This window comes from Notothenia coriiceps, unplaced genomic scaffold, assembly GCF_000735185.1.
Source record: "Notothenia coriiceps isolate Sejong01 unplaced genomic scaffold, NC01 NC01_scaffold00023520, whole genome shotgun sequence".
Classification (NCBI taxonomy): domain Eukaryota; kingdom Metazoa; phylum Chordata; class Actinopteri; order Perciformes; family Nototheniidae; genus Notothenia; species Notothenia coriiceps.
This window is the reverse complement of record NW_011356221.1, coordinates 637,257-665,065: the sequence shown is the minus strand read 5'-3', so window position 1 is coordinate 665,065 and position 27,809 is coordinate 637,257. Positions and strand designations below refer to the sequence as shown.

The 27,809-nt window shown below is 40.0% G+C and overlaps 3 protein-coding genes across 7 annotated transcripts; 1 reads left to right on the top strand and 2 right to left on the bottom strand.

The window, feature by feature from the left end:
* Positions 1–16,584, top strand: LOC104954544 (AF4/FMR2 family member 1-like). 5 transcript variants are annotated; one of them, XM_010781667.1, is made up of 19 exons: positions 1–47; positions 3,453–3,573; positions 4,083–4,919; positions 7,802–7,843; positions 7,987–8,073; positions 8,268–8,301; positions 8,586–8,643; positions 10,168–10,309; positions 10,688–11,680; positions 11,772–11,863; positions 11,955–12,195; positions 12,341–12,435; positions 12,745–12,808; positions 12,921–13,057; positions 13,145–13,216; positions 13,606–13,699; positions 13,864–13,901; positions 14,004–14,236; positions 14,612–16,584. In XM_010781667.1, exons 3-19 carry the CDS (start codon positions 4,122–4,124, stop codon positions 14,734–14,736), a joined length of 3,345 nt encoding a protein of 1,114 aa, XP_010779969.1. In that variant the 5' UTR covers positions 1–47; positions 3,453–3,573; positions 4,083–4,121; the 3' UTR covers positions 14,737–16,584. The 5 variants fall into 5 exon arrangements, with proteins under 5 accessions (XP_010779969.1, XP_010779967.1, XP_010779966.1 ...); XM_010781665.1 differs by lacking the exon at positions 1–47 and adding an exon at positions 811–1,007 and having other exon boundaries at positions 12,344–12,435; XM_010781664.1 differs by lacking the exon at positions 1–47 and adding an exon at positions 811–1,007.
* On the bottom strand, positions 15,637–21,236 carry LOC104954555 (macrophage mannose receptor 1-like). Its single transcript, XM_010781678.1, has 9 exons — positions 21,220–21,236; positions 21,049–21,176; positions 20,124–20,359; positions 19,549–19,732; positions 19,193–19,441; positions 18,890–19,072; positions 17,686–17,745; positions 17,439–17,584; positions 15,637–16,955 (listed from the first exon to the last, which is right to left on the bottom strand). Exons 1-9 carry the CDS (start codon positions 21,234–21,236, stop codon positions 16,911–16,913), a joined length of 1,248 nt encoding a protein of 415 aa, XP_010779980.1. The 3' UTR covers positions 15,637–16,910.
* On the bottom strand, positions 21,128–25,006 carry LOC104954545 (C-type mannose receptor 2-like). The gene is made up of 7 exons (XM_010781669.1): positions 24,929–25,006; positions 24,201–24,370; positions 24,054–24,124; positions 23,641–23,741; positions 23,435–23,554; positions 21,519–21,656; positions 21,128–21,443 (listed from the first exon to the last, which is right to left on the bottom strand). Exons 1-7 carry the CDS (start codon positions 24,984–24,986, stop codon positions 21,256–21,258), a joined length of 846 nt encoding a protein of 281 aa, XP_010779971.1. The 5' UTR covers positions 24,987–25,006; the 3' UTR covers positions 21,128–21,255.
* Positions 25,007–27,809: the final 2,803 nt, after the last annotated feature.

Genomic DNA, 27,809 nt, shown 5'->3' with positions numbered 1-27,809 from the left:
TGGGCAGGTGCTTGATTCCGAGGTCCTACTTTTTAGCTGGGAACAAGGTAAGGTATTGCATCAAAAAGCAATCACAAAAGAGTGAGATGTTCCTTGAATTCAATTCATTCATGTTTACATTTGATTCGGTTATTAGAGGGCAAATAAACCAAGAGCCAATTATTTATGTTAGTAGGCTATATTATTATGACAAGGGAGATGCAGTACAGAACACCTTTCTGATCAGTGGAATAACATCATTGTATCAACCAATATATTGTAACATCTTACCAAATTACATAGAACAATATTTCAACATTTTAAAGCAGGAAACAAATGGTTACAAATAAGTATGCTACCCTTTACTGCACCTTTTGAGACACAATTCTCTGTTTTTTTGCCTTCTGTGTGAAACTTTACCTATCCTTTCTTCTTATTTTAAAGTCAGATACTTATTTTTTCACCATCTGTCAACAGTCACGAACAATTAATAACATTTAAAAAACGGGAGGAACCTAAAAATCGGCTATTAAAACTTTTAACCAGGACTCTGTTGTAAAAAAACATAACCAAACACAGATGACTGTACCATGTCTGTCACGCAGGGGTAACAGTGTAAAGTTTGGACAAACTGTCGTGTTTAGGAAAAAACGCTAAATAATAAAGTTCTTACCGAACAAATTTGTTGTATTTACTAATAGAATAGCAACACGACTGCTTTAGACGCTTTTTGTGACAAGCTTGAAGTGCATTGAGTGAATAAAACTGAGCTTGGCCCCCGGCTGGCTGAATAGAGTAGAACAATCCAGTAGACGGAGAAAGAGAGAGAGTGGACGACCCAAACACGGACGGTTAGCAGCAACTATCAACCAACGGCCGCCTGACAGCCCTTTAAAATAACAAATTCTTCAGCGGTAAAACAAGAAAAATGTGACCAAGTGAGAAGAACAGCTTGGCGAAGACTGTCAGAAACGCATGACAACCAACTTTGGTTGTTGAGAGAGGCGCACCATGGCATCTCAGCCGAGGTAGGCAGACACAGCTAGCTGCTAACAGCAGGGCGCTAGCTCTTCAGCCTGACCGGGTAACTAACCTTAATTAGCTAGATACGGTTAGTCTGATAACTAGCAGCGCACTTGAGCAAAGTAAACTTTAAGTTTGTAACTCTGCAAAGGTATCAGAATTAAAGGGGTGTTTTGTTGTTGTTAATGGTAAACCAACATAGAGGATTTTGGCTTTGGTAAGCAGTACGAGGAAGAGGTGGAATCAGCTGGAAAAAGCAGGCTGGTGTGATTTCTACCAGCTGGTTAAAGGGACTGCTGTGTGTATACAAGCTGTTCTTTTTAAACGAACAGCCACATGTTTAATTTATAAAGCATTCTTACAAGTGATCCTCAGTGAATTCTTAGCTGCCGTGTTTTGACCAACTTGGAACTTTGGTTTAAAAGTTGGATAACAACAGAAAGCTATTTTCCTAAAAATAGAGGACAGAGATGATGCTCAACTCAACCACTAAATCATAATCTGAGCAGAATATATTAAATTTGAGGCACAATGATGCCTAACATGATGATTTATTTTCTCCTATAATCATGTGGCTTCAACTATTAACTCAATTAAATGACAAACAACATCCAACTTTTTAATTTATCTTAACATATTTATTATTGCAGAATGCTATTCAGGTGCTTCAACATGTCCTGCTATTATATTCAAAACAAAGAAATAAACTTTGTTCTCTGGAGACTGGGATGGACGTTCTTTATTATTTTCTGACGTTGTATAGGCCGCACAATTATTGATCTATTAAAATAATCTTCTGATTTGATCCATGATAAAAGTAATTCTTGGTTGCAACCATAAAGTGGTACATATCCACTTTGTGCAACAATATCAACATGAGTGAATGTTATGCATATTTGCAGATGTCTGAAGCTCTCCATATGAATTAAAACTTGACTTAATACCACTAGCAGAAACTTAACTTTGGTCACCCCCTGTAGCAGCTCTCATAACTTCCTAAATGTGCTACTGTTTTCACATGTCAGACGTTTAACAGGACGACTGGATTGACTAGTCATATTGTGAAGTGGGGTTACCTTTGGTGGTTGTTTAGGTGTGCAGTTCTGATTTTAGTCTTCAGGTTTCTTGGCTTTTGTCTCGTTGCTTTAAGTTCTGTGTTGCGAGTTTCTCCAAATCTGAATGATGGGCCTTCCTGACTTAAACAATATATTGTTTTGTTCAAACCATATTGTTTAAATAGGAAATACAATTCCTGTTCAAACAATACAACTACTCACAATGCCATAATTTAATTTAATCACAAAGTAGTGAAAACTAAATTGATGATCATTAAACAGACATGCAGTCTACCTGTGTGCTGTTGAAGCCTGGTGTAATATGTGCACGTGTAAACAGAGATTAAGATTATACCTGTGTGGCGGGGGGGAGGGGCTACTTCTGCACAGTTTATGTTTCACCCTTATTAAACACTAACCCCAGCATTGCTATCCCTTGCAGGAGTTTATTCTAATTTATTCTGTGAGTTGTTTGCTTCTCTGTGTTAGATCTTCAACAACATTTTTCATGTTTGTTTTGGATCACTAGTGTGTAACGTAATACCGGCAGGCACCATGTGTTGGTTTACCCCTGGGTGGTACTGTGACTGGGCAGTTGGTGCTGTTCTTGTATTTTGGCCAGTCTCTCTGCTCCATTAATGAGTAAGTGCTCATCTGTTTGGCTTAAACCCGAAGCTGTGCTCCACTTGTTGCCATGGAAGCATCCCATTGGGGTTGCTGTGAGTGAGGATGATAAACACTGTTTTGGGAAAATTACTAGTTCCAAATGTACATTCAATTTACTTCAGTATTTTTGAATGTGTTAAACAGGTCTTGACCCTATGAGGCCCCTTGTTGTTTCTGAATATCATTTACTATAATGAACAACTTATTTTTACCCATGGCCTTATATTTGGACTAGTCATATCCATGTGATGTCTGCATGGGCTGCATGTCATCTTTAGGGACTAAAAGGAACAGATGTGTGGGGACTCCTCATGGTGTCTGTAAGTCTAATTGCACTGACGTTTCTGGTGATATGATGGGCACTGAGTTCTCCCATGAGACCCTGCTTCTCTGCCACTTGGGTACATAAGGCTGTGAATAGATGTCATCAATTGTTATTCTTTCAAATGTTCTCGTGTCGTTAACCAAAACCTTTTTTCATCATACGAATCAGCCGGAGTGAGTCAATGCTTTGTGGTTTATTTGATAAAATCAAAGATAGCCTAAACAAATATGGCTGTGTTATAAGATTGGTTGGAATTATTAGTGGTCACTGGTCACCAATTACATTTTTGGTCAGCAAGGCACGTACTGCATCTTTGAACTGGGTCATCACATTTAGTGTTAGAATAATGCACTTGTACATGCAATCCTGACTTAATATCTTTCTTTCTTTTGAATGTTCTACAGCATATACAATGAAGAAAGGAACCGTCTTCGCCTCCGAGCGCGGGAACAGAGGAACCAAGAAACAAGCCCAGCCAAAGAACCCAACCCTGAGAATGTGCCACTCTTTAGGGAACCATACAAGGTAAAGACCCACACTACAGGACTTGCCTGCTCTAATGATCACACTGGGTTTCTACTGTTCATGTTATTGATACAAAGATTATTATTTTTCACTTCTTTCAAAAGCAACAGTTTCAGGATCAAAATGACTCTATTCATTATCAGAGGGAAATTGATACTTTTCTGTATGTGTGCTGTATTGTTGGCTTAAAATTTACATAAAACCTTTCACCTTCTAGTGTTTTTTGTTGTTGTGTATGTAGTGTGCTATACAATTATGTTTACTTTACAAAAAAAAGCTGTCAAAGACAATACCATAACCTTTGCATTTTAAGTCCAATGTGTGAAGAGTGTCAAGAGAGATATTCTTAAATTTGACGTACACATTATTTGGAACAAATAAATAAATGGCAAATGATATTGAAACAAAAGCAAGTTTGTTCCACCTACTGTTTGTCTTAATTAACCAAATTCTACATATTGCTACCGATATATTTCTTCTAACAAAGTGTTTACCCTTTCTTTACGCAGACAAACAAAGGGGATACTCTTTCCAATCGAATCCAGAGGATGCTGGGTAGTTTTGAAGATGTGAATAATCCCTGTCCCTTAGCCATTGAGCCTTTACCCATTCCTACTTATGTAACCTTCTCACAGTCAGATCAGGCTCAGCCAAACACAGATAAACCAGCCAAGCCTCCATTCCTTAACCAAGTCCACACGTCCATCCCAAGTCAGAAAGCCCCCTCTTGTAACGGTTACTCCTCTCAGCCCATGAGGACGTCCACTGCCCCTTCTCCTCCTAACCAGCATGGACATTCATCCACTTTCTCGAATAGGTCCTTAAACCACAGTCAGCTCGGCCTCTCAGCACAGCAACAAAAGAAGAGTGAAGCCCACTCAGGTCTCAGGGAGTGTGTCAGCCTTCCCCAGGAAATGTCTTATCAGTCTCCTGATGCCAAGCGGCCACCCTTCCCACATTCCATTGACCATGATAACTATGACACGGACACTAGGGACACCTTTGATAGACTTCAAGGTTCCACAGATCACCACCCTGAGTCTGACAACGCCATGGATGTTTCCACATTTGACCTGAAACAGTCCCCCAAAGATTCATCTCTGCCTCAAGCAAACAAAGGTAACGCACTACCTTCCCAGACCTTCCCTTCACTCCTGTCGTTGAAGCCGCCCAGCGTAGTCATGACCCAGAAACCCACAGCGTATGTGCGGCCCATGGATGGTCAGGACCATGTGGTCAGCGAGTCACCTAGGCTGAAGCTTTCACCAGAGCCATATGTACCTCTACCGGAGATAATCAACAAATCTGCGCTGGGCAAAACCAAGTTGCTGCCACCATTTTTGGAGGTAAATATATTCTCTTAGTTTGCTGTACTGTTATTAGACATGATATTATCTGTATAATGGCTGTTTAGCTCATTTTAGCATGAAGAAAGAAAACAGGAGGTAACGGCTAGCTTGTCTAAAAATAGTTCTGCTTTTACAGCCCTTTGAGCTTTTGAGGTGCTGGTAGATGGATTCTGTTACCTTTAGACAAAACCAAGCTAGCTGTATTTCCCCTGTTTTTAGTCTTAATTCTAACCAGGTTTAAATTGGTGAAAAGCTTTCAGGTGGTATTGATTTTATCTAATGCTCGGAAAGAAATAGAATAAGTGTGTTTACAAAAATGTTAAAGTATTCCTTTAATATCATTAGTAATAGTGTCATAGCTAAAATCCTGACACCATTTCCAGGATAGCAGCGTCCATCAACTGGCCTCAGTCTGTCAGACTGTAATTTAAACCAACTACGGCCATGTGCTTCAGGAAATTGTGTGTTTTCTTTAAAGACCGCTTTTAAAGAAAATAAATCATGAGTTTGCAGGACTGGATTCCTTCAATCCAAAGAATTTGGTTTTTCTATAGAACCTGGTTGTTCCTATTAAATACAAGAATCTGAATTATTAGTCCCACAAAGGGGAAATGTACATTGTTACAGCAGAAAAGAGCCAAAGACAGCTTAATGTTAAGTAGCATGCACACAAAAAGAAAATTAAAGTATAAAAAACCACAATTTACAAAAAACACATCCTGTTCTGAGGATTTAGCAGCCAGGTATATATTGCAGTTATTAACAGCATATATATATATATATATATATTGCACATAGTTGGTGGTTAACAACAAGGAGTGTTATAGTAGTAGGATAGTAAAGACAGCAGGATACTTGGTATATTTGGAATATAAAATTGTCTTGAGATGTCACTGACACTGAATCTCTGGTTTGGTGGTCCGGTGATTGGTGAATGTGGGGAGTGATGGAACAAGGGAAGTCCTACTTATTATTTCCCAGCACTGTTGTCTGGGCTATGAATGTACTGTGGAATGAGAGGATTGTGTCATCTGGAACATAGGGTTAGGGTTAGTCAGTTAAAAAACATATATTCTTGATTTAAAATTTCAGGCACCTTAAGTTCTAAGGCTTGATTTGTTTGGGAGAATTTGGCTGAACACCAGGTCAATTCTATAGAGGCGAAGTCCCGCCCATCTACTTCCGACCCATGGGACCTTATTTCGGAAAAATCATGTATTGAAGTCAATGGGGAGAGAAAGATTATCTTTCGATCCCGTTTGAATTGTGCCACAAATTACACATATGATGTTTGTTAATCTTAAAAAATTATTTCCACGTCAGAAAAGTCACAGTTTGTCGTAAAACTGTTGAAATATAATACTATGAACAATACGCAACTAGAAAGACTACAAATCCCGTTCCCGCATGCTGGCTCTTACTGAACCGACTAACTCCCCTTTTGTGCTCTCAAGATGCCCAGACTTATAAGGATTTTCACCTCTTTTTTAATACTTTTCACCTCTTTTAATACTTGCCACCTCATTCTGAAAGAAAGAAGTGAAATGTGCCAACGTGACGGCCGTCTTGGTGTGTGGTGCGAGATGGGAGATGTAGTTCATTGAGCGGTTTCACACAAAAAAAAGGGTTACTTCACAGTTTTAGGACACTTCTATTTAATTTTGACTTGCAAAATTATCTTTTAAATTGACAAACATCATATGTGTAATTCGTGGCACAATTCAAACGGGATCGAAAGATGATCTTTCTCTCCCCATTGACTTCAATACATACTTTTTCCGAAATAAGGTCCCATGGAGGTCCCCCGGAAAGGGAGGGACTTTGCCTCTCTATTTATAAATAGACACACACAGGCGTTGCACCTGCAGCACGACACAGCTCCCCCTACAGTCCTGCAGCAGCACAGCAGTGCTAAATATGCGTCTATTCTCGCTACTCTGACTAATCCATTGCAGGTTATACAGGCAATTATTTATATTCCTACTAAACCTTTGCTCCTAAATTAGGATCCACATCTGCAGTTTGCCATGTATAAAACACTTTGGATATAAAGTACAATCACAAATGTCTCTAGCCTCCAAACTAGTAATGTGCTTTCAACTATGTGTTTTTCCTTAAACAAGTCAATACACAGGTTTAATGGGTCAGAGAACCAACGTCCCAGTGCACGCCATTTTTTTAAATTCTCGCACAAGTGTAAACCTTCTGGTGTGAAACTAAAGCTAGTTTAAAAATAAACCCTTAAACTAGCTTTCTTAAATGGAACAACCAATGGTCAAATAACAATTACATATATTTTTGTATTTTATAATAAATATGGTCTTCATGTGAATGTCAAAATTCAATTGTTGCCCCAAAACGGTGGAACCTTGATATTGCTCTTATTTTGTAATTTTAAATGGCTTCATTTTAAAACCAAACTCTCCACTGCATCTCTTCATGAAAACGAATGTGAGTGCTTCTGCAGGTCTCTACTGCTCTCTGCTGGACAACACTGAAATGCATATATCTCTTCACTTTGATTTTAATGTGGTATGGTTGTATTTAATGTTTTCAGTGTTTTCAATTCCCCCCAAATTACAGTATACCTAGAGATTATTTGACATAATGCAGGCTTGAAGATGAAGAACAGCTGGCCAATTCCCAAGTAGGGCTCCATATCTCTATTCTGGTGAGATATAGTTGCATCAAACCCATGCAAGAAGTAAACAATCTGAAGGGGGTTTTATGTTGTATGTTATTTGACCTGTGAAATACCATTAAAAGGTTTGCTCTTGGAAATATTAGCCCTTTACCATTTTCTATGTCCGTCATGTTATAATTGCATAAAGGTTTATTCACTGTTTTGGATAGATCATTTATTCATTTATTTTCTACAGACCAGGACAGATGAGGTTCAATGTGTCGAAGAAATCTTGAGGGTAAGTCCAGCTTTTACAACTCTCATTTACAGTTGCTACACCTGCTTGCTATAATGTTTATTTTATGAAGAGTGATGCCTGTGTTGTAGTTGGGCCGTCTTCAGGCTCCTTGCATATAACATTCTTTTTATCCCACCATACAGGAAATGACCCACTCATGGCCTCCTCTCCTGACAGCCATACACTCACCGAGCTCAGTAGAACCCTCCAAGTCTCCGTTCCCAGCCAAGGTAAGACTTTAAAAGTTGAGGATGATTGATGATTTTTTGAAGGCCTTAAGTCCTGGTAATTAAAGATCTGTTTGCATATACAGTAACAATTATTACACAATTGATTAATTAAGTGTACATGAAGATAACCATGTGCAAACTTAAATAAAGCCAATGTGTGACCCTTGCGTGCGTTTGTTTCATTGTCTTCACAGGAAGCAGCGAGTCTCTCTTCATGTCCAGTACAAAGTGAGTCATTAAGTGAAAGGCAATCAAAAATCAAGGCACAAAACCAGGATACACATGATCATTAATATACCTGTTGGTACTATATCATAGAACATCCCAAACAAGCATGCAGACCAGGGTTAGTGTTTTGCCTGTAAAGGATGTGGGTAAAAGACAGTTGCTTTGAAACATCTGCTGTACATACAGCCTTTAGATAAAGAGTCTGTTTTAATAATTTGTGTGAATTGAATACTATAAACATTTCAAAGTTTTTCATGACATGTAATTCCCCTATTTTCTTCCAGAAAACTACAAGTCCCCTCCAGCAAATCCATCCCAGCTCATCCAGCAGAGCTCATCATCGTAAGTGACAATTAGGCTTTTGGCAGTTTGTTAATTCAGCCATTTAGACAACTTCCAAGTTTTTTCATTAATGGAGCAACTAATCATTATTTCCTAATCAATACATCTGCATCAATCATCAGTTTAAATATTTTATCAATAATCAAATGTTGTATCTACACTCACCGGCCACTTTATTAGGTACACCCTGCTAGTGCCGGGTTGGATCAATTTTTGACTTCAGAACTGCCTTAATTCTTCGTGGCATAGACTCAACAAGGTGCTGGAAACATTCCTCAGAGACTGTGTTCCATATTGACATGTTGGCATCACGCAGTTGCGGCAGATTTGTCTGCTGCACATCCGCGATGCAAAACTCTCGTTCCACAAAATCCCAAAGATGCTCTATTGGATTGAGATCTGGTGACTGTTGAGGCCATTTGAGTTCAGTAACTCGTTGTCATGTTCAAGAAACCAGTTGGAGATCATTTGAGCTTTGTGACATGGCGTGTTATCCTGCTGGGTGTAGCCATCAGAAGATGGGAACAATGTGGTCATAAAGGGTTGGACATGGTCAGCCACTATACTCAGGCTGTGGCGTTTAAACCATGCTCAATTGGTACTAAGGGCCTAAAGTATGCCAAGAAAATATCCCCCATACACCACCACCACCAGTCTGAACCTGATAGATCCATGCTTCTGACCCTACCGTCCAAATGTCGCAGCAGAATTCGAGTCTCATCAGACCAGGCAACATTTTTCCAATTTTGTTGAGCCCGTGCAAATTGTAGCCTCAGTTTCCTGTTCCTAGCTGACAGGAGTGGCCCCCGGTGGGGTCTTCTGCTGCTGTAGTCCATCTGCTTCAAGATTCCACGTGTTGTGCGTTCAGAGAGGGTCTTCTGCATACCTTGGTTGTAACTAGTGGTTTGAGTTACTGTTGCCTTTCTATCATCTTGAACCGTTCTGGCCATTCTCCTCTGACCTCTGGCTGCCGCTCACTGGATATTTGTATCTTTTACGACCCATTCTCTGTAAGCCCTAGAGATGGTTGTGCGTGAGATCCCAGTAGGTCAGCAGTTTCTGAGACACTCAGACCAGGGACGTCTGGCACCAACAACCATGCCACGTTCAAAGTCACTTAAATCACCTTTCTTCCCCATCCTGATGCTGTGTTTGAACTTCACCAGGTCGTCTTGAGCATAAGCGATTTGAGCACCAGGAAAAGCGCTATATAAAGACATTATACATGTCTACATGCATTGAGTTGCTGCCATGTGATTGGCTGATTAGGTATTTGCGTTAACGAGCAGGTGTACCTAATAATAAAGTAGCCAGTAAGTCTATTTATATACATTTTATAGGAAATAATGAATATTGCTCTTGTAATTCCCTCAGCCCAAGGGAAATTATTCAAATGGCTTGTTTTATTTAATAAATTGACAAAACCGCCAGAATATTACTGTTGTAAATGACAAAGAACAGTCCCAGATCTGAGAAGCTGGAAAAGTGATGTTGTTATTGTTGTGTCCTGTGTGGGTGCTGTAGATCACTTGAAGCAGCACATTCCCGAGGGGTAGAGCCGGCCAGCTCCAGTGACTCAGAGTGTAGCTCAAGATCAGAGTCGGAAAGTGAAAGCACCATCGAGGAGCCGCCTCCACCCCCTGTGAGCATCTCTGTTAAAACCGAGGTAATTTGCTGCTTGCCACATTTACTTGGATTGATACACTGCATCTCCCCACGGAACACCCACAGTTACATTTTGGCATGCATTTCTGCCTGCATACACACATTTAAAAACTCTCACATTTATCTACAAAACAGAGAAGGCAGTTAAACGCCTCTGTGTGAAATCACTGATACTTTAGTTTTTCATTATGTAATTATCAGAGTAATACCGCAAGTCATTTAAAATGTAACAACCAATTACATAGAGCGTTGCTGATATTTTTGTTTGTTTATTTCAATAAATGGCAGGGGAAACTGTTAAACATGCATTCTCTGAACTGTAAGCTCTATCTCTCTTTTTTTTTTTAATCGCATTGTTTGTTTATTTTTTATTTTTTAGCCTGAACCTCTAGCAGTGACCCATGGTGATTGGCAGCTCGGGAACTGGATCCAGTCCAGGTCCAGCCAGCAGAACTCGAGCGCCGAAGGTCAAAGCTGTTCACATCCCTATGAAAGCCCCGCTCACAAGCGGCCACCGCCCACTCAAAGCTCCAAGCACCCACTCAGTGCAGAGGTGGTCGACCCCTACAGAGAGTCCAAACCTTCTTCTTCTAACCAGAAAGAGTTGACCCAGCATCACAGTGAAAGCCCTCAGGACAACTATAACCATCAAAGTGGCCACAAATCCCCCTCTGCTCATTTGAACATCTCCAGGACACTTTTATGCAACACACACTCCTCAAAACCAGTAAACACTAAAGCAACTATCAACGTGAAGTGTGAGGAAGCGGTCGATACGCGAAGCAAAGACCCCTGTTTTACAGATAGACCCAAGGTTAAGACGAAAGTAGGCCACAGCAAGAAAAGCAAGAACAACAGCGAGACTAAAAGAGACGCTAAGAGGACTTCTAAACACACGTCACTTGACAAGCGGAAGACGGGATCAGATCCTGAAGTCACTGTGGTACTGTGTGTTCATTGTCCATCTTGTGGTGTTCGATATCCTAACCCTTGCTCCTGCCCAACACAAAGTCCTGCAAAGGCTGACCAGCTGACCCCCGCCCCGCCACTTAGAGTCAGTTGTAGCAAACCAATGTTGGAGACCCTCTGCCCAAAGGGATCCAAGGTTCTTCACAAGACAAGCAAAAGACACTCAGAGAAAACTGGGCACACGATCAAGAGTTCTCTGGAACCCCAGAAGCCTTTTAGCTCCCTGCTTGTGAAAATAGATCTAAGTCTGCTCTCAAGAGTTCCCTGGACCTGCAACATCCACCAGGAGTTACCCAACAATGCAAAGAGATCAGCACTGGTCGTAGAGCAGCATGCAGGGGGTGGTGATGCTTCTACACCACACAAAGTCATCGAAAGCAGCAAAAAGAGTATATCTCAAAATGTGAGAAATATGTGGGTCCCATTCTGTTCTAGTTAGCATTCATGTAAAAAATGTTTAAATGTATTTGAATGTGTGATTTGTTGTATTCAAGGTCGAGGTAGACAATTCAACTCATCCCAGGAAGAAACAGAAGCTGGAAAACAAGAATACCTCATCAACAAGTCATGCTTCTGTCAAACTAGAGTAGGTCCAGAGGCATCCCTTACTTTTGTATGTTTCTTGAACGGAGATAACGTCACGTGTGTCTTATAACACAAGCTCTCTATTCTTACAGATGTTCCAGCAAGTCAAAAGCAGACGGGGAGCGAAAGAAAAAGGTGGAGAAAAAAACTGTTCCTATGCAGCAGCCTCTGACACCCAAAGACCCTGCTAAAGACCCTGCTAAAGTCCCAAAGGTGAACAAACGCAGTTCTGGGAAGCCCCAGGAGTCCAGCAAGGAGGCAGCAAAGAGCAAGGACTCCCAGAAGCACAAGAAGAGCGGCGGAAAGCATGCCGAAAAACCACACTTTGAAAAGGTAACGGGATATAAGCACCAATCTTTTGTGTTTAGCTTTCCCCCCCCCCCCAAGGCAAGCCTCTGAACGATCTCATGGTTTTAGGGATTGTAACCAGTGAAAAATGCTCTCAATTTGTTTCCATTCATCTGCCCTTCAATCCTAGCAGAAGCCCCAAAAGAGCACCCCTGCTGTCCCATCATCTTCACAGACCCCCAGGGGAGCTTTGAGCAGACGGCCCTTGCTCAGAGTTGAGGGGAGGTAAACAATGATTTCTGTGGAGCTGCCAAGTTGTTCTAAACTACAGTTTTTCATTTGTCTGGACAATCTCCAAAAAAAAAATTTATGTCTTCAATTTCTATCGAAATATCTGGGTTAATTCAATCCCACATTTTCTCAAAAGGTATTACTGGAGTTTTATTTGTTAACATGTTTTTGAGTTAAACTAAATGTATAATTCTTGTTTTGAAGGAAATTGTTGCGACAGTATTAGCAATTCATAATGATAAAACTTGTATTGTTTTTGAGGTGTTTAGTGTGGTTTGTTGATAAAGCTTTGTTCACCTACAGGCAGTATCCAGTGAAGCATTACATAAAAGAGGCCAAAAAACTGAAGCACAAAGCAGATGTAGAGGTAAATTATTTGTGTTTTTTTTTACGAGGTTATTAACTCGTATTACTGCACATTTCTACCAGATGATACTAGAAACATATAACCAAACTGTTGTATGTGTCTATCTCTGCAGTCAGATAAGCTGATCAAAGCTTTTAACTACCTGGATGCGGCCATGTTCTTTGTCGAAAGTGGTATTGCTATGGAGAAAGATCCACACATTTCAACGTCTTCCTACACTATGTTTGCAGAAACAGTGGAACTGCTCAAGTACGATAACATTAATCATTACTGTTTGCACTTTTGATAACTTTCATCCATCCAATAGACAAACCCTTATATGCTTCATTTTTACAGGTTTGTACTGAAACTTAGAAACTCAGTGGATGCCTCTGCTACTGCTGCAGAAAAAGACTTTTTTGCTTTATGGTGAGTTTTAGATTATACCTTTTGTGCTGTTGAATAGCTGCTTCACAACATGTCGGGGCGAAAGCTACACAACAGAACTGGTTAAATGTTTCTCCTCTTTAGCTTCATTTCTGTTTAAAACCATCTATTCTTGTCTAAATATGACATATTTGTAGTTATATTAAAGTCTGTCATAAATGTAATGAAGTCGTAGAAAGCCATACAGTATCATAAAAAAGCTGTAAATTCACAAGAATGTATAATAAAGTCATAAGTCAGGCATTAAGAAGTAATTGTAATCGTAAAATATAAAAACGTCATTGTATTGTTTGTCTTTACAATAACTTTATATGCAATAATGAATCATGCAAATGATAAACAATTTAGTAACATTGAATTGTGTCTTGCAGTTTGAAGTGCCAGTCCCTCTTGCAGATGGCAATGTTTCGCCACAAACACAAAATTGCCCTCAAGTATTCGAAGACCCTCACCGACCACTTCAGTGTAAGTATTACATATTCATTTCTTATGCCATTGTAATTGTTTTGCAATTTGATTAGGTCATATCTAAATAAAAGAAAATGTTATTCCATGTTTGTACAGAGTTGGAAAAGTAGTCGCTATGTAATTATAGTTGTACATTTGCCCTCTAAATTTGGACATTTCAGAACTCAACAACTCGCGATCCTCCTGTTTTAACACCAAAGTAAGTCATCTACTTTGGATGGTACTTTCTCTTTTTAGGTGTATTGCACCAAGCTGTAATATGTAATCAAAAGTTCACATATTTTTACTGGTGTTGTTTCAGAGTCACACACACCCCGTCCTACATGCCCAACATGCCTTCTCCAGCCAACACGTCCAGCAGCTTTGGTCCCGGCTCCGGCCACAGCGGGTCGGGTGTGGACCCTGTGGGCAGCACTGTGACGGTTCCTCAGGCCATTGGACAAGTGGCATTAACCTACGTCAACATCACTACATTAGTTTTAAGCGCTCATGACATCTGGGACCAGGCGGAGGAACTGTCGCAGAAAGGCAGCGGTAAGAATATACGAAAAACAGACTGGAAACATGAAAGCATAAAGTATGACTTTTTCCATATTTTTTAACAAAATACATTGTGATCTTTTTTCAAACGTTTCAACATGCTATACTACTTCTTGATATTTTGACTTTATTGGGATATTTTCTACATTCTATGTTATGAATGCTTTTCATTATATTTTTAAGATGCTATACTAACACCTTTTTTAAACAACATTTTTCAATTTGGACTTTTTTGTTTTCCAGCATTTTCAATATGCTATATTATGACTTATTTTTCATATTCTATAAAAACACATTTTACTCCTGGAAAAAAATCTGTAACTGCATCTTAATGAATTGTGATGTTTTGAATATCTCTGTATGTTTCAGGTTTGCTGACAGAGCTGGACTCAGTCATGGGTGCATTGAGCCTAACTTCCAGTATGAGCTCTGTGGTGCGCTACACGAGACAGGGCGTCCACTGGCTGAGGCTGGACAGCCAAAAGGTAAACTGACTATCCACCTGCTCTCGTCAAAGAGTACCTGCAAACCCTTTGTGCTGCCCCTCTCTACCTTTACCTCACCTCGCCTCAGTGTGTCACACTCTGAGCTGGACTATCCCTCAGGCTTGTGCCAGGCTTCTTTACTTCACATGGACGTTGTCTCATCTCATGTGGTGTGTCCCTGAGAATACACCACTGATCAATGCACTTGTTATTTATTGTTTTCTCTCTTTCTCTACGGCACTTTTATGAACATGTTACATCTGTGGTTATACACACACTTCATGTCTCGTACCCACGGTGTATCTTCCTGTTCCTCTTCATCAGTTCATGTGTTTGAATCATTGATTTATTCAGCTGTGACCTTAACTACATTTGGATGGGAGCACATCGAATGTAACCAAAATTGCCGTTTGGTGGCAGCCCCAGCCTCGTGCAAGTCCTGACACAAATCATGTTCATGATCACAACTTTTATTAATGTTAAAGATGAATGTCACTATAAGGCACTAAAATCATTATTTAAATGTATCACAATTGTTATTGAATTTCTCTCAAAATGAATCAGTATGAATTCTGCATTGTATTTCCCCTACAAATCAGTGGGGATTAATACAGTATGAGTTTAATAAAGGAATGAATACAGCGTGAGTGCTGTCCAAAACAAAGAGACATCTGAGCATGAATAATAAGGATTTGTATTATGATGGCTAAGGCTCAGGATCAGAAGTGGTTTGCCATCTTTCTCAGGCTGATTATGACAATTACTGACTAGTAGGTCAGCAGGCTCGATTTTATTCTTGTCACCCAGGTAAAAGAATTGCACTTGTGCCCACTAATGTAAGTTATACAAGCATTAGGTACAGTAAACATTGCAAGAACAAAAAAAGGGGCAATCGTTTTACATATTGCATTTTTTTTTAGTTCTAGTGTTGGAAGTAGTGGTTGATATTAGCCGAGTTTGAGTTACCTTTCAAGTATAGTGGGACTGCCACATTGTTCAACAGATGAAACTACAGTAGTGTTCCCTTTATTTGTTTTTGCACCAGGAAGCTGCTTTTCTCGGTTTCCCACACGTTTGTTGATTAGCAAATGTTGAGTTTCAATATGTTTACTAAATGTGTGCGAGTAGAATAAAAGGCCAAACTATAGCTTACTACAGAATGCACTTTGTTGAGTATTTGTTGTTAATTTCAGAGCGTTATTGGACATAAGAACAACTTGATCCCAAAGACTGGCAGGACTGTGCTAGTCTTTACTCTAGTTTATTGTAACTTTGATTCTAAAAAAATAAAGCTTGAGTTTTGTTGGTTCAAATTTTTATTGAGGTGGTGTTGTTGTTATGACAATTTAAAAGGGATACTAAAATAATCAGTATGTAATGGTGATGCAGTAAAAGAAACATTGCTTTTGATTTACACATTTTGAAACGTTTTGCAGTTAATTGAGTTTGTATGTCTGTGTGCAATTACACATCAAAAAGGGCTAAACAAGGATCACAAAGTGTTCATGAATTTACATTGTTGCATAACGTGTAGCGAATTTTTTTTAAAATACGGAGCAAGGTCACTAGTGCCTTGGCCTTATGTCATCAGCAGGAGAAATGATCTTGAGTGTTTCTTACTGCAGATGTCGACACTGCACAGAAGCATTTCAGATGTTTTCATGTCTTTTCCAACCTGTGGCTTTCCTTCCATCATCTTCCATTGTTTATGATTTACTCTGCAACAGTTTACACTTCTCGTCCAAATAATTATTTACTGAGAAATTGTTCAGAAAAGGTTTTGAAGGATGCTTTTCCCTTTTTTGTAAAATATGTAAAACATTTTTTTTTGCAGGGATGAATAAACACTGGAAATCATTTGTTAACTTATAATTTATTACTGCTTACTCTTATTTTCAGAAAGAAAACAAGATTACACAATTTGGTTGTAAAGGTCAGTAAATAACTCATGAACAGGAAAATGACTGAATTATTGTAGACATAACAAAAGTTGAGCACGGAAAATGTAAGTGCAACATAGGAAAACAAAGTTTTAATATCTTATGAGTATATTGCAATATATATATATACTGTACAAATGAAGTGAATCCAATTGCATTCTTTATACTTAAAAGGGACATTATCAATGATTTTTTTACAAAAACATGGAATTTCAATGAACTGTACAAAACATAAATGATGCTTTATGTGTCCGATTCTCCACCGAAGTTGGGGTTGGTAAAAGCAGGCTGCAACCGAAGAAAGACAACTTAGTTTTTACACTTTCACAAAAACATAACACAATATCATATTAGGGATGCCACTGTTAGGAAATGAAATTGTCGAAGAAAAGTCACAGCAAAGTATGTCGGAAAATTCTAAAATAATTCATAGTATGTCGGGGGAAAAAATGAATAGTATAATGTAACGAACATTTTTGGAAATAGGTCATAGCATAGTATGTAAAAGAAAAAAAAAAAGCCGTAGTTTAGTATGAAGCAAAAAGGTTTTTGTATAATATGTCGGAACATTGAACATCAAAAATCAAAAATAGTAGGCTATAGTTAGTATGTCGAAAAAAGAAATTCATAGTATGTCGAATAAAAAAGGAATAGTATAGTATGACGAAAAGGTTGAGAAAAGTCATAGTGTGTAGATAGTTTAGTAAGTTGGAAAATTTGAAAAAAAGTCATAAAGTATGAAAAAAAGGTCATAGATAATGAACAACTTACCACATCAACGGTAGCAGTTGTTCTTGTTGGCAGACTCAAGCCGCTCAGTTTAACCCCTCTCACACTGAAGACATAGAACAGCACTCCAGCGATCAAGCTGCAGAACAGAATGACTCCAATAACGGCGCCCACTATAACCCCTGCATCTGGACAAAGAGACACAGCAGATGTTACAGCAGTTGAAGGTACACTAAATGATTTAAAAACAACACTAACAAAATAATGTTTGCTACTTTGTTGCACTTACTGTTGCCTCCTGGACCATCAGTGGGGAAAACTGGATTCCCGCCATCATCTGTTGTATAGTCTGAAAATATGGTTAAACACAGACCAGCTGTTAATATGTTGCTTATTATAATCTTAGTAAGTATTCATTTACCACATTTTCTTTCTCTATGTTTTAAGAACCCAAATGAAAGCTTTAACAGTCTGTCTTCACACCTCTGGATTCTTTTGGGGCTAAAAGAGGCAAGTAAGAAAATAAAATCTGATATTTTTTTTAAGTCTCAGTTAAATAGTTTTCTCAGCTGTGTTTACGATATAATTAAGCAATAGCTCACGACAGGCCTCCGCTTCGCGTCGGGCCGAACCACGCCCCTTAGCTGTGATATAATGAGCATATACCACGGCCTGTCGTGAGCTATTGCTTAAATATATTTATAAAACTGACAAGTCAAATCAAGCAATCTGATTGGTCGATAGCGTTTTTGCGGACCTCTTTGATTACAGATTTGAAAACATCGTTGCTTGCTTTAAAAGTAGCACAATTAATTATGTTAAACCTTAGAAAGTATCTAGATACCCCTGCCCTAATGCCAAAGGAACTGCACACTGAATATGTTTTGCCGTTTGATGTCTATGTCTGGACCGCTGCGTCAAAAAGGAGGGCTTCTGCCCCGTTACTTCTCCGCTGCTTTCTTGTTCCAGTATGAAAAGCAAACTGCATGCAGTTTGCTTTTCAGCCCAACGGTATACTGTTTTTCTCAGACGCGGAGAGATACTGACTTGTTGTGAAAAGTAACTTACAATTCTACCCGTGGTATACGCTCAGTATATCACGGCTAAGAACCAATCAGATTGCTTGATTTGACTTGTCCGTTTTATAAAGACAGGTTATACAAAATAGGTTTTGCCAGGCTAATCTTTAAGTTCCTTCATTCTTTGTTTTGTTGTTGACAGGATAATATTATGTTTTTCAGTGAAATGCAAATGTTGGTCGCAAGAGGCTGATATGCACCTCTACCTTTGTTCTAAATGGGAATAAAGCATTCATGTTTTCTTCCAGCTGAGCTTTCATTTTACTCACGGATCACTTTTTTACTTGTTCATAAATCATCAACACAAGAGAGAAAACAGGTTTGAAAGGCAAGTGTTTTGAACTTGCCTTTCCGGGCCTCCTTAGTATTCCACCCAAATGTCGAAAAAAAGAATGTAAAAACACAAATCCTTACATTGGCGATGGCGGCATGCAAAGCCTCTCTTTTGCAGGCAGTTGTTGTCATTCCAGTTTCCGTCTTGGAACATCTCCACACAGTTCTCCTCTCCCACCTCCCCAGGGTGGAAGGCTGCATTGGGCTCACCGGCAGCCCAGTTTAGGAAGCCCAGAGACGTCTTATCCGTCCAGCCCCAGCCAACTAGAAAAGCAAGGTTTCATAAGGGTTAGTGCACATACTGTATATCTGTATATCTCACATGTAATAAAAGCTCAGGTTCAAGTAGTATGAAAGACACATTTGTGTGGTTTCGACACTCACAGTTACGGTCCCTCGTGAGGCCGATCCATATGTTGTGATACTTGGTGTGATTGAGGTTCCTGATGAACTCCACCTCCGCTCTGCTGTGGAGCGACAGCAGGTCTGCCTTGGCGGCCTGGCAGTAGTGCAGGGAGTCCGGCCAGGAGAAACCCTGCTGCTGGTTGTACACAAAGTAACAGTAGCGGCCATACGGTATCCAGTAGGGCAGACACCTCCCATCACCAGGGGCAGGGGTCGGCGGCGGTTTCACTGTGAGGAGATATAAGTTACATCATCAAGGCTACAAGTTTTAGACTAAATGACGGTTTTCAGATAGAGAGACTAGAGGAAAAAAGTAGGAAAAAAGAGTCACAAACCTGGGGAGATCTTGCAGACGTAGGGTTTAGCTTGGTCACACTTGGTGTCGTTCCAGGTCCCGTGGAACGCACGAGAAGCATGCATGCTCACGCAGCCCTCGTCCTTTATATTGCTGGGTTCTCCTGGTCCCCACTGAGTGAAGAAAACTGGCCAGTCATCTGTCCACATGTAGGAGCCGTCGTCCTGCATTCAAGGAAATATAAGCTCCGGTTAAATAGTTAACGCTTCAAGTTACTCAGACTAATTCGTTATAGATATTTTCCAAATTGTCGGTACACCAAATGAAGATATTGTTTAATAACTTCAACGTCCTGTAAGGCCAAATGAGTCACTGTTGGCTAAAAAGTTAAGATTAGAAAAAGTTGGGAACCAAAGGATTAAATAACCTGGAAGAAGTTAATACTAGCTCCACCAGCTAAAACATGTTGAGTGAAAAACTCAAGGATGTGTTTAAGATAACTTATTTCTTATTTGTACACAGATGGTTATCAAACCACATTTGTAGGTCCTTAATGAGTTTTTAATTTGCAGGTAGTTCAGGCAACAACATGGTGTGTTTCCTCCCTGTCAGCACCTTGCGCCTGAGTCCGATCCAGGCGTCGGCTCGGCCCTGCAGGACGGCCCCGGCCACGAAGGCCTGGTCGTAGCTCATGTCGATGCTGGCCAGGTTCCCTCCCTCGTCCCGGCAGGCCGCCTGAGCCGCATCCCAGGTGGCCGGCTCCTCCACCAGCCTGTAGCAGTTCAGATACCACGAGGTGTAGCCAGTGGGGCAGGGGGCCTCGGTCGGGGGTGGCGGGTTGATGCTGCTCGCTGATGTGGAAGCAGGTACATAAAAGTATTTGATTAAGGACTGAACTGACATTTTTAGCTCCTAAATGTTTTCTACGTAAACCCTTTGGAGTAACATTATAGAAAAACTGTTTATGTGGCAATCTGTGCACACATAAAGCTTAATAGGCATACATGTTGCCATTCTGAATGATTAAGGCCAATGCAATTACAAAGAAACATGTAGTATGACTAATGGAGCATTTATTGTTATATTGTATAATTGTTACTTTTATTTAAATGGAGGATCTAAGTTTTTCATCCACTACTGAAAACAGTCCAGGATATCAACCCGTATTATTAAATAAAACGAAATAAAGCCAATACACTGCATGATAGAACATTTCTCCCTATAGGAATATTACAGTAGCATGTTAAATGGATCAAATAAAAATGCCCTAAAGTACAGTAAGATCCATGTGAATTAACTATTCACTACCACAGCCTCATTATATGTGCTCTAGAGAAATATTGTGCAATGACACAGCAGATAAAATGCCACAAAGTACAGTAAGGTTAAAAGAAAATATAAAAATAAATAAATAATTGAATTCAAAATTTGTGCACGGATTGTAAAACCGCATTTAAAAAAAAAAAATGTAATTCCTGTATCTATAAGCAAATAAATCTTATCCAAGCAAAACAAAAGGAAATTGGGAGGGTTGACTGACATTTCTTCCTGGAGCAGACGAAGCTGTGATCCCTGTGACAGGAGTCATCGTTCCACCTGCCGGTCACCAGGTGGTTGTGAGAAATCGCCACACAGTGTTCCTGTTGAGAAGGACAAGAAAGCTTCAAGCTATCTATCTATATACATGAGAGGATGTTTTAGTCCTGCTTACAAAGATTGAAAATGCATCCCACTGGCTTTGCACCGATTATAAATAACTTGTGTTGTAGCGGATCCTCACCGCTCCTCCTGCGTTGTTGGGCTCCTTGTCGTTCCAATTGGTGTACAGCACCGGGCTGACCCCATCACTCCAGGCGTACTGATTCTCCAACAAGAGATCCGACAGGCCGATCCACGTGGGAAGCTTGAGGTCCCTCAGGTAGCTGGAAACAAAGTCTGGAGGAGAGAGTATAAATACAGAGAGCAGTCCCTTAGACCTGGAGCTGTTTCCTCCTCAAAGGTCCAGCTTACCGTTCTCGTACTGGTCATCGATAACAGCCAGATCTCCTCCCTGCTCTTTGCACCAGCTGCGAGCGAAAGACCAGTTGGCCTTAATGTCATCCGTCTTCCCTTTGAACATGAAGCACTTGTCCTTGAAACGCATCCAGCCTGAGGTGAAGAAACAGAATAAAGTTACATCAGGTTTCACAGATAGTTTCAGGATGTATAATCAGCTTTGTGCATGTGAAATCACTTTTGATTCAATAACATTATGACGGGATGTATATCAATGTGTAAGGAAGGCAGGCAGCTCCAACAACAACCACCAATTTAATTAGTTTTGCTCACGTCTGGAGATCAGTATATTCACTATATTGATCAAATCCTCCATAAGGAGTTATCTAATTTAAAAGTGTATTAAAGTATTACAAAATTCACTTTAAACACGGTAATAAAGAGATACAAAATAGGAAAACAGACAAAGATTTTGAGATGGATAACAAATGATAATAAATTCCAGCCGGGAAAAGAAGATACAGGTTTTAAGCGATGGGCCCGAGGGGGCATCACAGCGATATGTAGGATGGTGGGAAAAGGGGAAATGCAGAGCTTTCTAAATCTAAGAGATACGGTTGATCTGGAAAGGGGCGACCACTCTAGATACTTACAGGTGAGAGATTATTATATAAAAGAAATAAACCTGGATCAAACCACTAAACAAAATGGGGGTAATTAAGGTAATGATTGATGAAGGGAAGAAAGGCAGGGGGATATCAAGCTCTGTTGGAGAGTAGGGGGAATTCAACTCTATGTATAAAAGAAAAGTGGGAGAAAGAACTCGGGATTGATATGACAGAGGAAGAATGGTATAATGTGTGTAGAGTGCAGCATTCAACTACTGGGTCAAGGGTATGGAGGGGATTTGTCTGGAAGAACATAATCAGATACTTCATAACCCCAAAGATGAAAGGGAGGTTTGCCCCCGAACAGAACGCATGTTGGAGGCAATGCGGCGAGGTGGGGGCAGACCACACACACTTTTTTTTTGAATGCCAAAAGATGAAGGGATACTGGGAGGAAGTATGGGGAGTATTAAAGGGGATATTAGGTTATGAGGTTCCAAAGACCGGCCTGATGTTATACTTGGGGAATCTGGTAGAGGAAAACACACCGGGTGGGGACAGATACCTGATTAAGGTGCTGCTGGCTGCAAGCAAGAAAACTATTACCAGAGCATGGTACAGAGCGGATCCACCTACGAAGGAGTAATGGCTGGGAGTAGTACAGGAAATATTTGATATGGAAAGATTCACACACATATTGAGGGTCCAGGAGGGGAAATGTGAGTCCGAATGGGAAAAATGGGTTGAATATAAAAGAAAAATGAACAACACCATAAATTGAGAGTTGGAACCAGACCATGATGTTAAAATATTATAGAAAGCTTCCATGTCACTGTTGTTGTTTGCTTGTTTTTATTATTATTTTTATTTGTACTTTCTTTTTTTTTCAATGGGTTTTTAATTCAAATGTAAACTGAACTATATGTGGTTTTGTATATTTATAAAAATGTAAGTGAAAAAAAGAAAAGTGTAATAAAGTATATTTCTAAAATATTGGTTGTATTCTGTAGTATGTCATACAAAAAGTAAAGCTGTAATATATTGTAAAAGAGTCATAAAGTCAGTAAATTATGCTAAAACATTGTCATTAAAGTCAAAGTATAATATATGCCATTAGATCATCAGCTTATTATCGGTGCTCAGGTTGTTTTACAAAACAAATGTGAATGCTCTATTATTTAGAACTCATATTTTTACTTTGAGAGACATTTAGGTGGTAATAATCATTTCAAACGCAACAACTTGTAACTGAGTATTTTGTTTACACTGTGGCACTGTGGTATTATTATTTGCTGTTGTCCTCCATCACAGAGTGTGTGTTACCTTCAGGGCAGTTGCCCTCCCAGGGCTGTGTGGGTGGAGGGGGGGTGTGGATAGCTCCAGGGATCTTCTTACAGACGTAGCCTGCTCCGGCCCGACCACAGTTCGCATCGTTCCAGCCACCTTAACAAGAATGAGATCAAATGATTAATAACAATAAATAAACTCATCTATATTGTGACATTCAGCCAATTAATTGAGCTTTTTACCTTGAAGTCGGTTCATCTGAACGCACTGCTCCTCCCCGTTGGCATTGTTGGGCTCACCTGGACTCCAGTGAGTGTAAGTGAGAGGGGAGAAGTCCACCCACCTGTGCAGATCACACAAAGAAACCTTGGTGTTGACCTTTTTATGTGCACTTAATAAAGAGAAGGTCCTCTCTAATGGAACAAATGGGTCTCCATTAGATTTCAAGGAATTACATTTGATAACATGCAAAAAGGCCCTTTTTTCATTTAAATTATTTTTCTTTTATCTAAATTGAAAAACACTTTTTTTTTGCATTATATTATTACATTGTAAAAAGCGGAGAAGGTGGATCAATCTGTAAAAGTGTCTAAACCTGGCTGTAGTTAATTGTGAAAGAAAGGGGTAAAAAGAGTAAAGATCAAATAACACATACATGTATTGTCCACCTGTGATGCCAAACATCCTCATCCCAATCCAAGCTGAAGCCACCTGGCCGGTCCCCACCTTGAAAACAAGAACATCGTGTCCCAAACACATTTCACTGAGACATGGTACAACATGTTCTGAGAAAGAGACGCACCATGGTGTTGACGTAAGCCTGTTCGTCTTTGTTGAGGATGGAGACGAGCGAGGCCTTCTCTTCGTAGCAGCGTCCCATGGCCGTGTGGAAGTCAACAATGTCGGTGTCGTTGTAGTAGTAGCAGATGTTGTTGTTCTTCCTCCAACCGGGGTTAGCGCCACAATCAGGAGCTGAGGACGGAGATGAGAAAAACACACATGTGCTCATAACAAAAAGCCTAACACATGGAGTGGAGATTTCTGACACTTACTAATCTTTGCCATTTTTCAATATTGAGAGGTTAACTCTACTGAAGTTTCTAGAACATGGGTGTTAGTAAGTAGTGTCACATGCATGAAACTACATTTTAAATATATATAGTCTCAGATCTGGCATTTAAAATAAAGCAAACACAACTACAGTATATGAATACCACAATATTTTACTCCCTCCACCTCTACTGCTGTTTAACCATAATTATAATGTTCTCAACAACAAAGTATTTAGTTATTCCATTATATATATTAATCAACCAGCCTTGATTTAAAGTGGCAGACAGTCTGAAATCAAACACATCTCTTTCTATAGAAATGTTGCCAAACATGCCGTATCAATGGTTTAGTTTCTACCTTATAACAGATTCAAGTCAGATTGTTCAATCATGTAGTACAGCCTTCTCAGCTGTAAATTAACCCCAGGATAAAACCTTGTCAGGACAGGAAGGACGGTGCATTGTGGGAACAGTTTACCTGGGACTGGAGGTGGGGGCACAGGGGGCAGGATGGGGGTCTTTCCTTTAGCAATCATGCATATCCAGTCCTGGTGGGCGTCACAGTTCAGATCGTTCCATTCAGAGAAGGTCCCGTTGGTGCTGCTCACCATCTCCACACAATCCTCACGGCCCTCGTGGCTGTTGGGCTCCCCGTGACCCCAGTTAGTGTGTGAGAGAGGTGTGCCGTCGCTCCAAGAATAACCTACACGATCGGAATAGTCATGAGTGTATTCTTTATCTGTACCCCAATTATCTTCAGCTCCTGTAAAACACACACTACACACACCTCCTTCTGCTGGGTTGTGCTTGAGGCCGATCCACTTGCTGGTGCCTTTGCTGTGCAGAGCCAGGAACTCCTCCTCCTCCTGGGTGTGGATGCTCACCAGGTTAGCTCCTCTGGAGACGCAGTCCTCCAGAGCGGCTCCCCAGCTCTTCTTCATGGACCAGTCCACATTGTGGAAGAGCTGCAACAAATCAGACGATAATAACCAGTGCTGACCAGAGGAGGAAGAAGTATTCTGCTACTTCACTTAAGTAAAAGGCCCAATGCATTATAAGTAAAATATGAAAGTATTGATATGTTGTAAAATGTTCCCTGTCAGTGTTTTACTTTTATTTATAATAAAATAATATAATATTCTACTCCCGAACATGTGTTTCCTAATACAGCTGTAGAAAGGTTTTCCTTATTTTAACTCCTGTATACACAGTTGAGTAGTTCAATCTACTAAATGCATCATATTATATCAAATCGCCAAACATTTTTTAATGCATAAAGGAAGACAAAACATCCTTCAGGTAATCACAAACATTTGGATAGATACGGATGAAAAACTGTAAAATGTTTGGTAACTTAAGATTTTAAATAAATCTAGAGAACATTTCCCTTTGAGATGTTGTGGATTAGAAGAAGAAATTACCTTAAGAAAATACTAATGTAAAAATGTGGAACTTCTAATGTGTACAAAAGGGCAATACTTGAGTTAATGTGCTGAGTTGCTTTTCCCCACTAGCCGACCTAATGACCTTGCAGATAACCTGGTTTTGGTGTTTATTCCACTGCCTTCTTTACCTTGAAACAGTTTCTGAAGTGGGGCAGGGCGGTCCAGCTTGTGGTACAGCCCTGAGAAGGAGGGAAAGTCGGGGCCTTGGTGGGGGGGGTGATGTCGGGCCGGGGTTTCTCACAGACGAAGGCGTGTTTCTCCAAGCACTCCTTATCATCCCAGAAACCACCAATCGGACCCGTTGTCATGGCCACACAGGTGCCATCCCTGCTATCTACAGACAAAATGCACATTGGTGTTTTTCCAATGGGTATAATGGTATAGGGGAATTATTTTGATATCTGCATGTGTTAGTGTCTGTACCTGGCTGATTTTTGTCCCAGTGGGTGAAGGACAGAAGTGCCCCGTTGTCCCAGATGTAGTCGACCCCCCCACTCGATCCTCCTCGAGCACGCAGGCCAATCCACCAGAAACCAGTCTTACCCGACAACGCCACTGTGAAATGTGACTGCTCATAACTGCAGAGAAACACGCAGAGACGATGCATTCAAACTCCTGCCAACCAGGTCGTTACAAGATGACAAATGCTTAATCTGCCACTATTATCCATTCATTGTGTCATTTCTCTTTTATTTCCTTATTGGGATTTATGCAGTCTTGTGCAGAGATAGCAAAAGTACACACATCCTTTACTCAAGTAGAAGTACAGATACTCGTGTTTAAAGATACTCTGGTAAAAGTAGCAGTACTGACTAAACTTCTTTACTCAAGTAAAAGTAAAGAAGTATGGGCTTCGAAATGTACTTAAGTAAAAGGTACCCATAACTAGCAGCTGTTTTAAAGAGTACCTGACCTCACTTTATATTAATAGAACAATAATGTCATTGTTAGCTAATGAATGTTTCCATGCTGAACAACGGCAACATGACAAAGTTCTCATTGGTCCCTCTTCTTTAGAGAAGACCAGGAAATGATGGATACACGGATCGTGTTAAAATCAATAGGCACGCAATGATTCTAAATAATAATGATCACGCCACCAAACACAGATTAAAAATAAAGTAACAAACCTGTTTTGAAAATGTAGAAAGTCCAGGTATTTGTTTTAAAATGTAAGAAGTAAAAGTAAAAAGTCGTCAGAAAAATAAGTAGTGGAATAAAGTACTGATACCAGAAAATGTACTTAAGTACAGCAACAAAGTATTTGTACTCCACTAGTTCCCACCTCTGGTATTGTGTGTAAACAGGCACTTCAGTCTCTCTGGGCCAAAATGAGTATTACATGAATACAAATTTGCTTTTTATAAAATAAAAATTACAATGCCAATTTTCTTTTTCATCCGTGGAAAAATATTTTCGGGGGGGGAGGGTTTCTTCACCAAACTCTCTTTTCCCACCTTTATCACAGACTAGTTTTGTGATACTGACTTGGAAAATGGATCGCCAGAATCGTTTTTTCTTTCAGTCAAGTAGTTCATTCAGAATAAATCATAAAGAAACTGACCTCATTATTCAAAAGCTGAACACTAGAAATGATTGCAAACATTTGTATCCAAAAGGTACAATGTGTTGGGGGGTAATACAAGAAAGGTGATAACAAGTAGTCCCTCACATGTCTCCGATGTGCAGCAGGAAGCTGTCCTGCTCCTCACAGAAAGCCTTGGCCTCCGACCAGGTCCTGCCCGTCTCCTCCATCCAGTAGCAGGCGTAGCCGTACGAATCCCAGCCCTGACACATGTTACAGAGGCGATTATCTCTTTACTCAACACACGAGAAGATAGATTCAAGATTCTTATCAAATGTATGGCTTGTTTTCCCCACCTGAGGGCATCCGTACACAGTGGGTTTCACAGA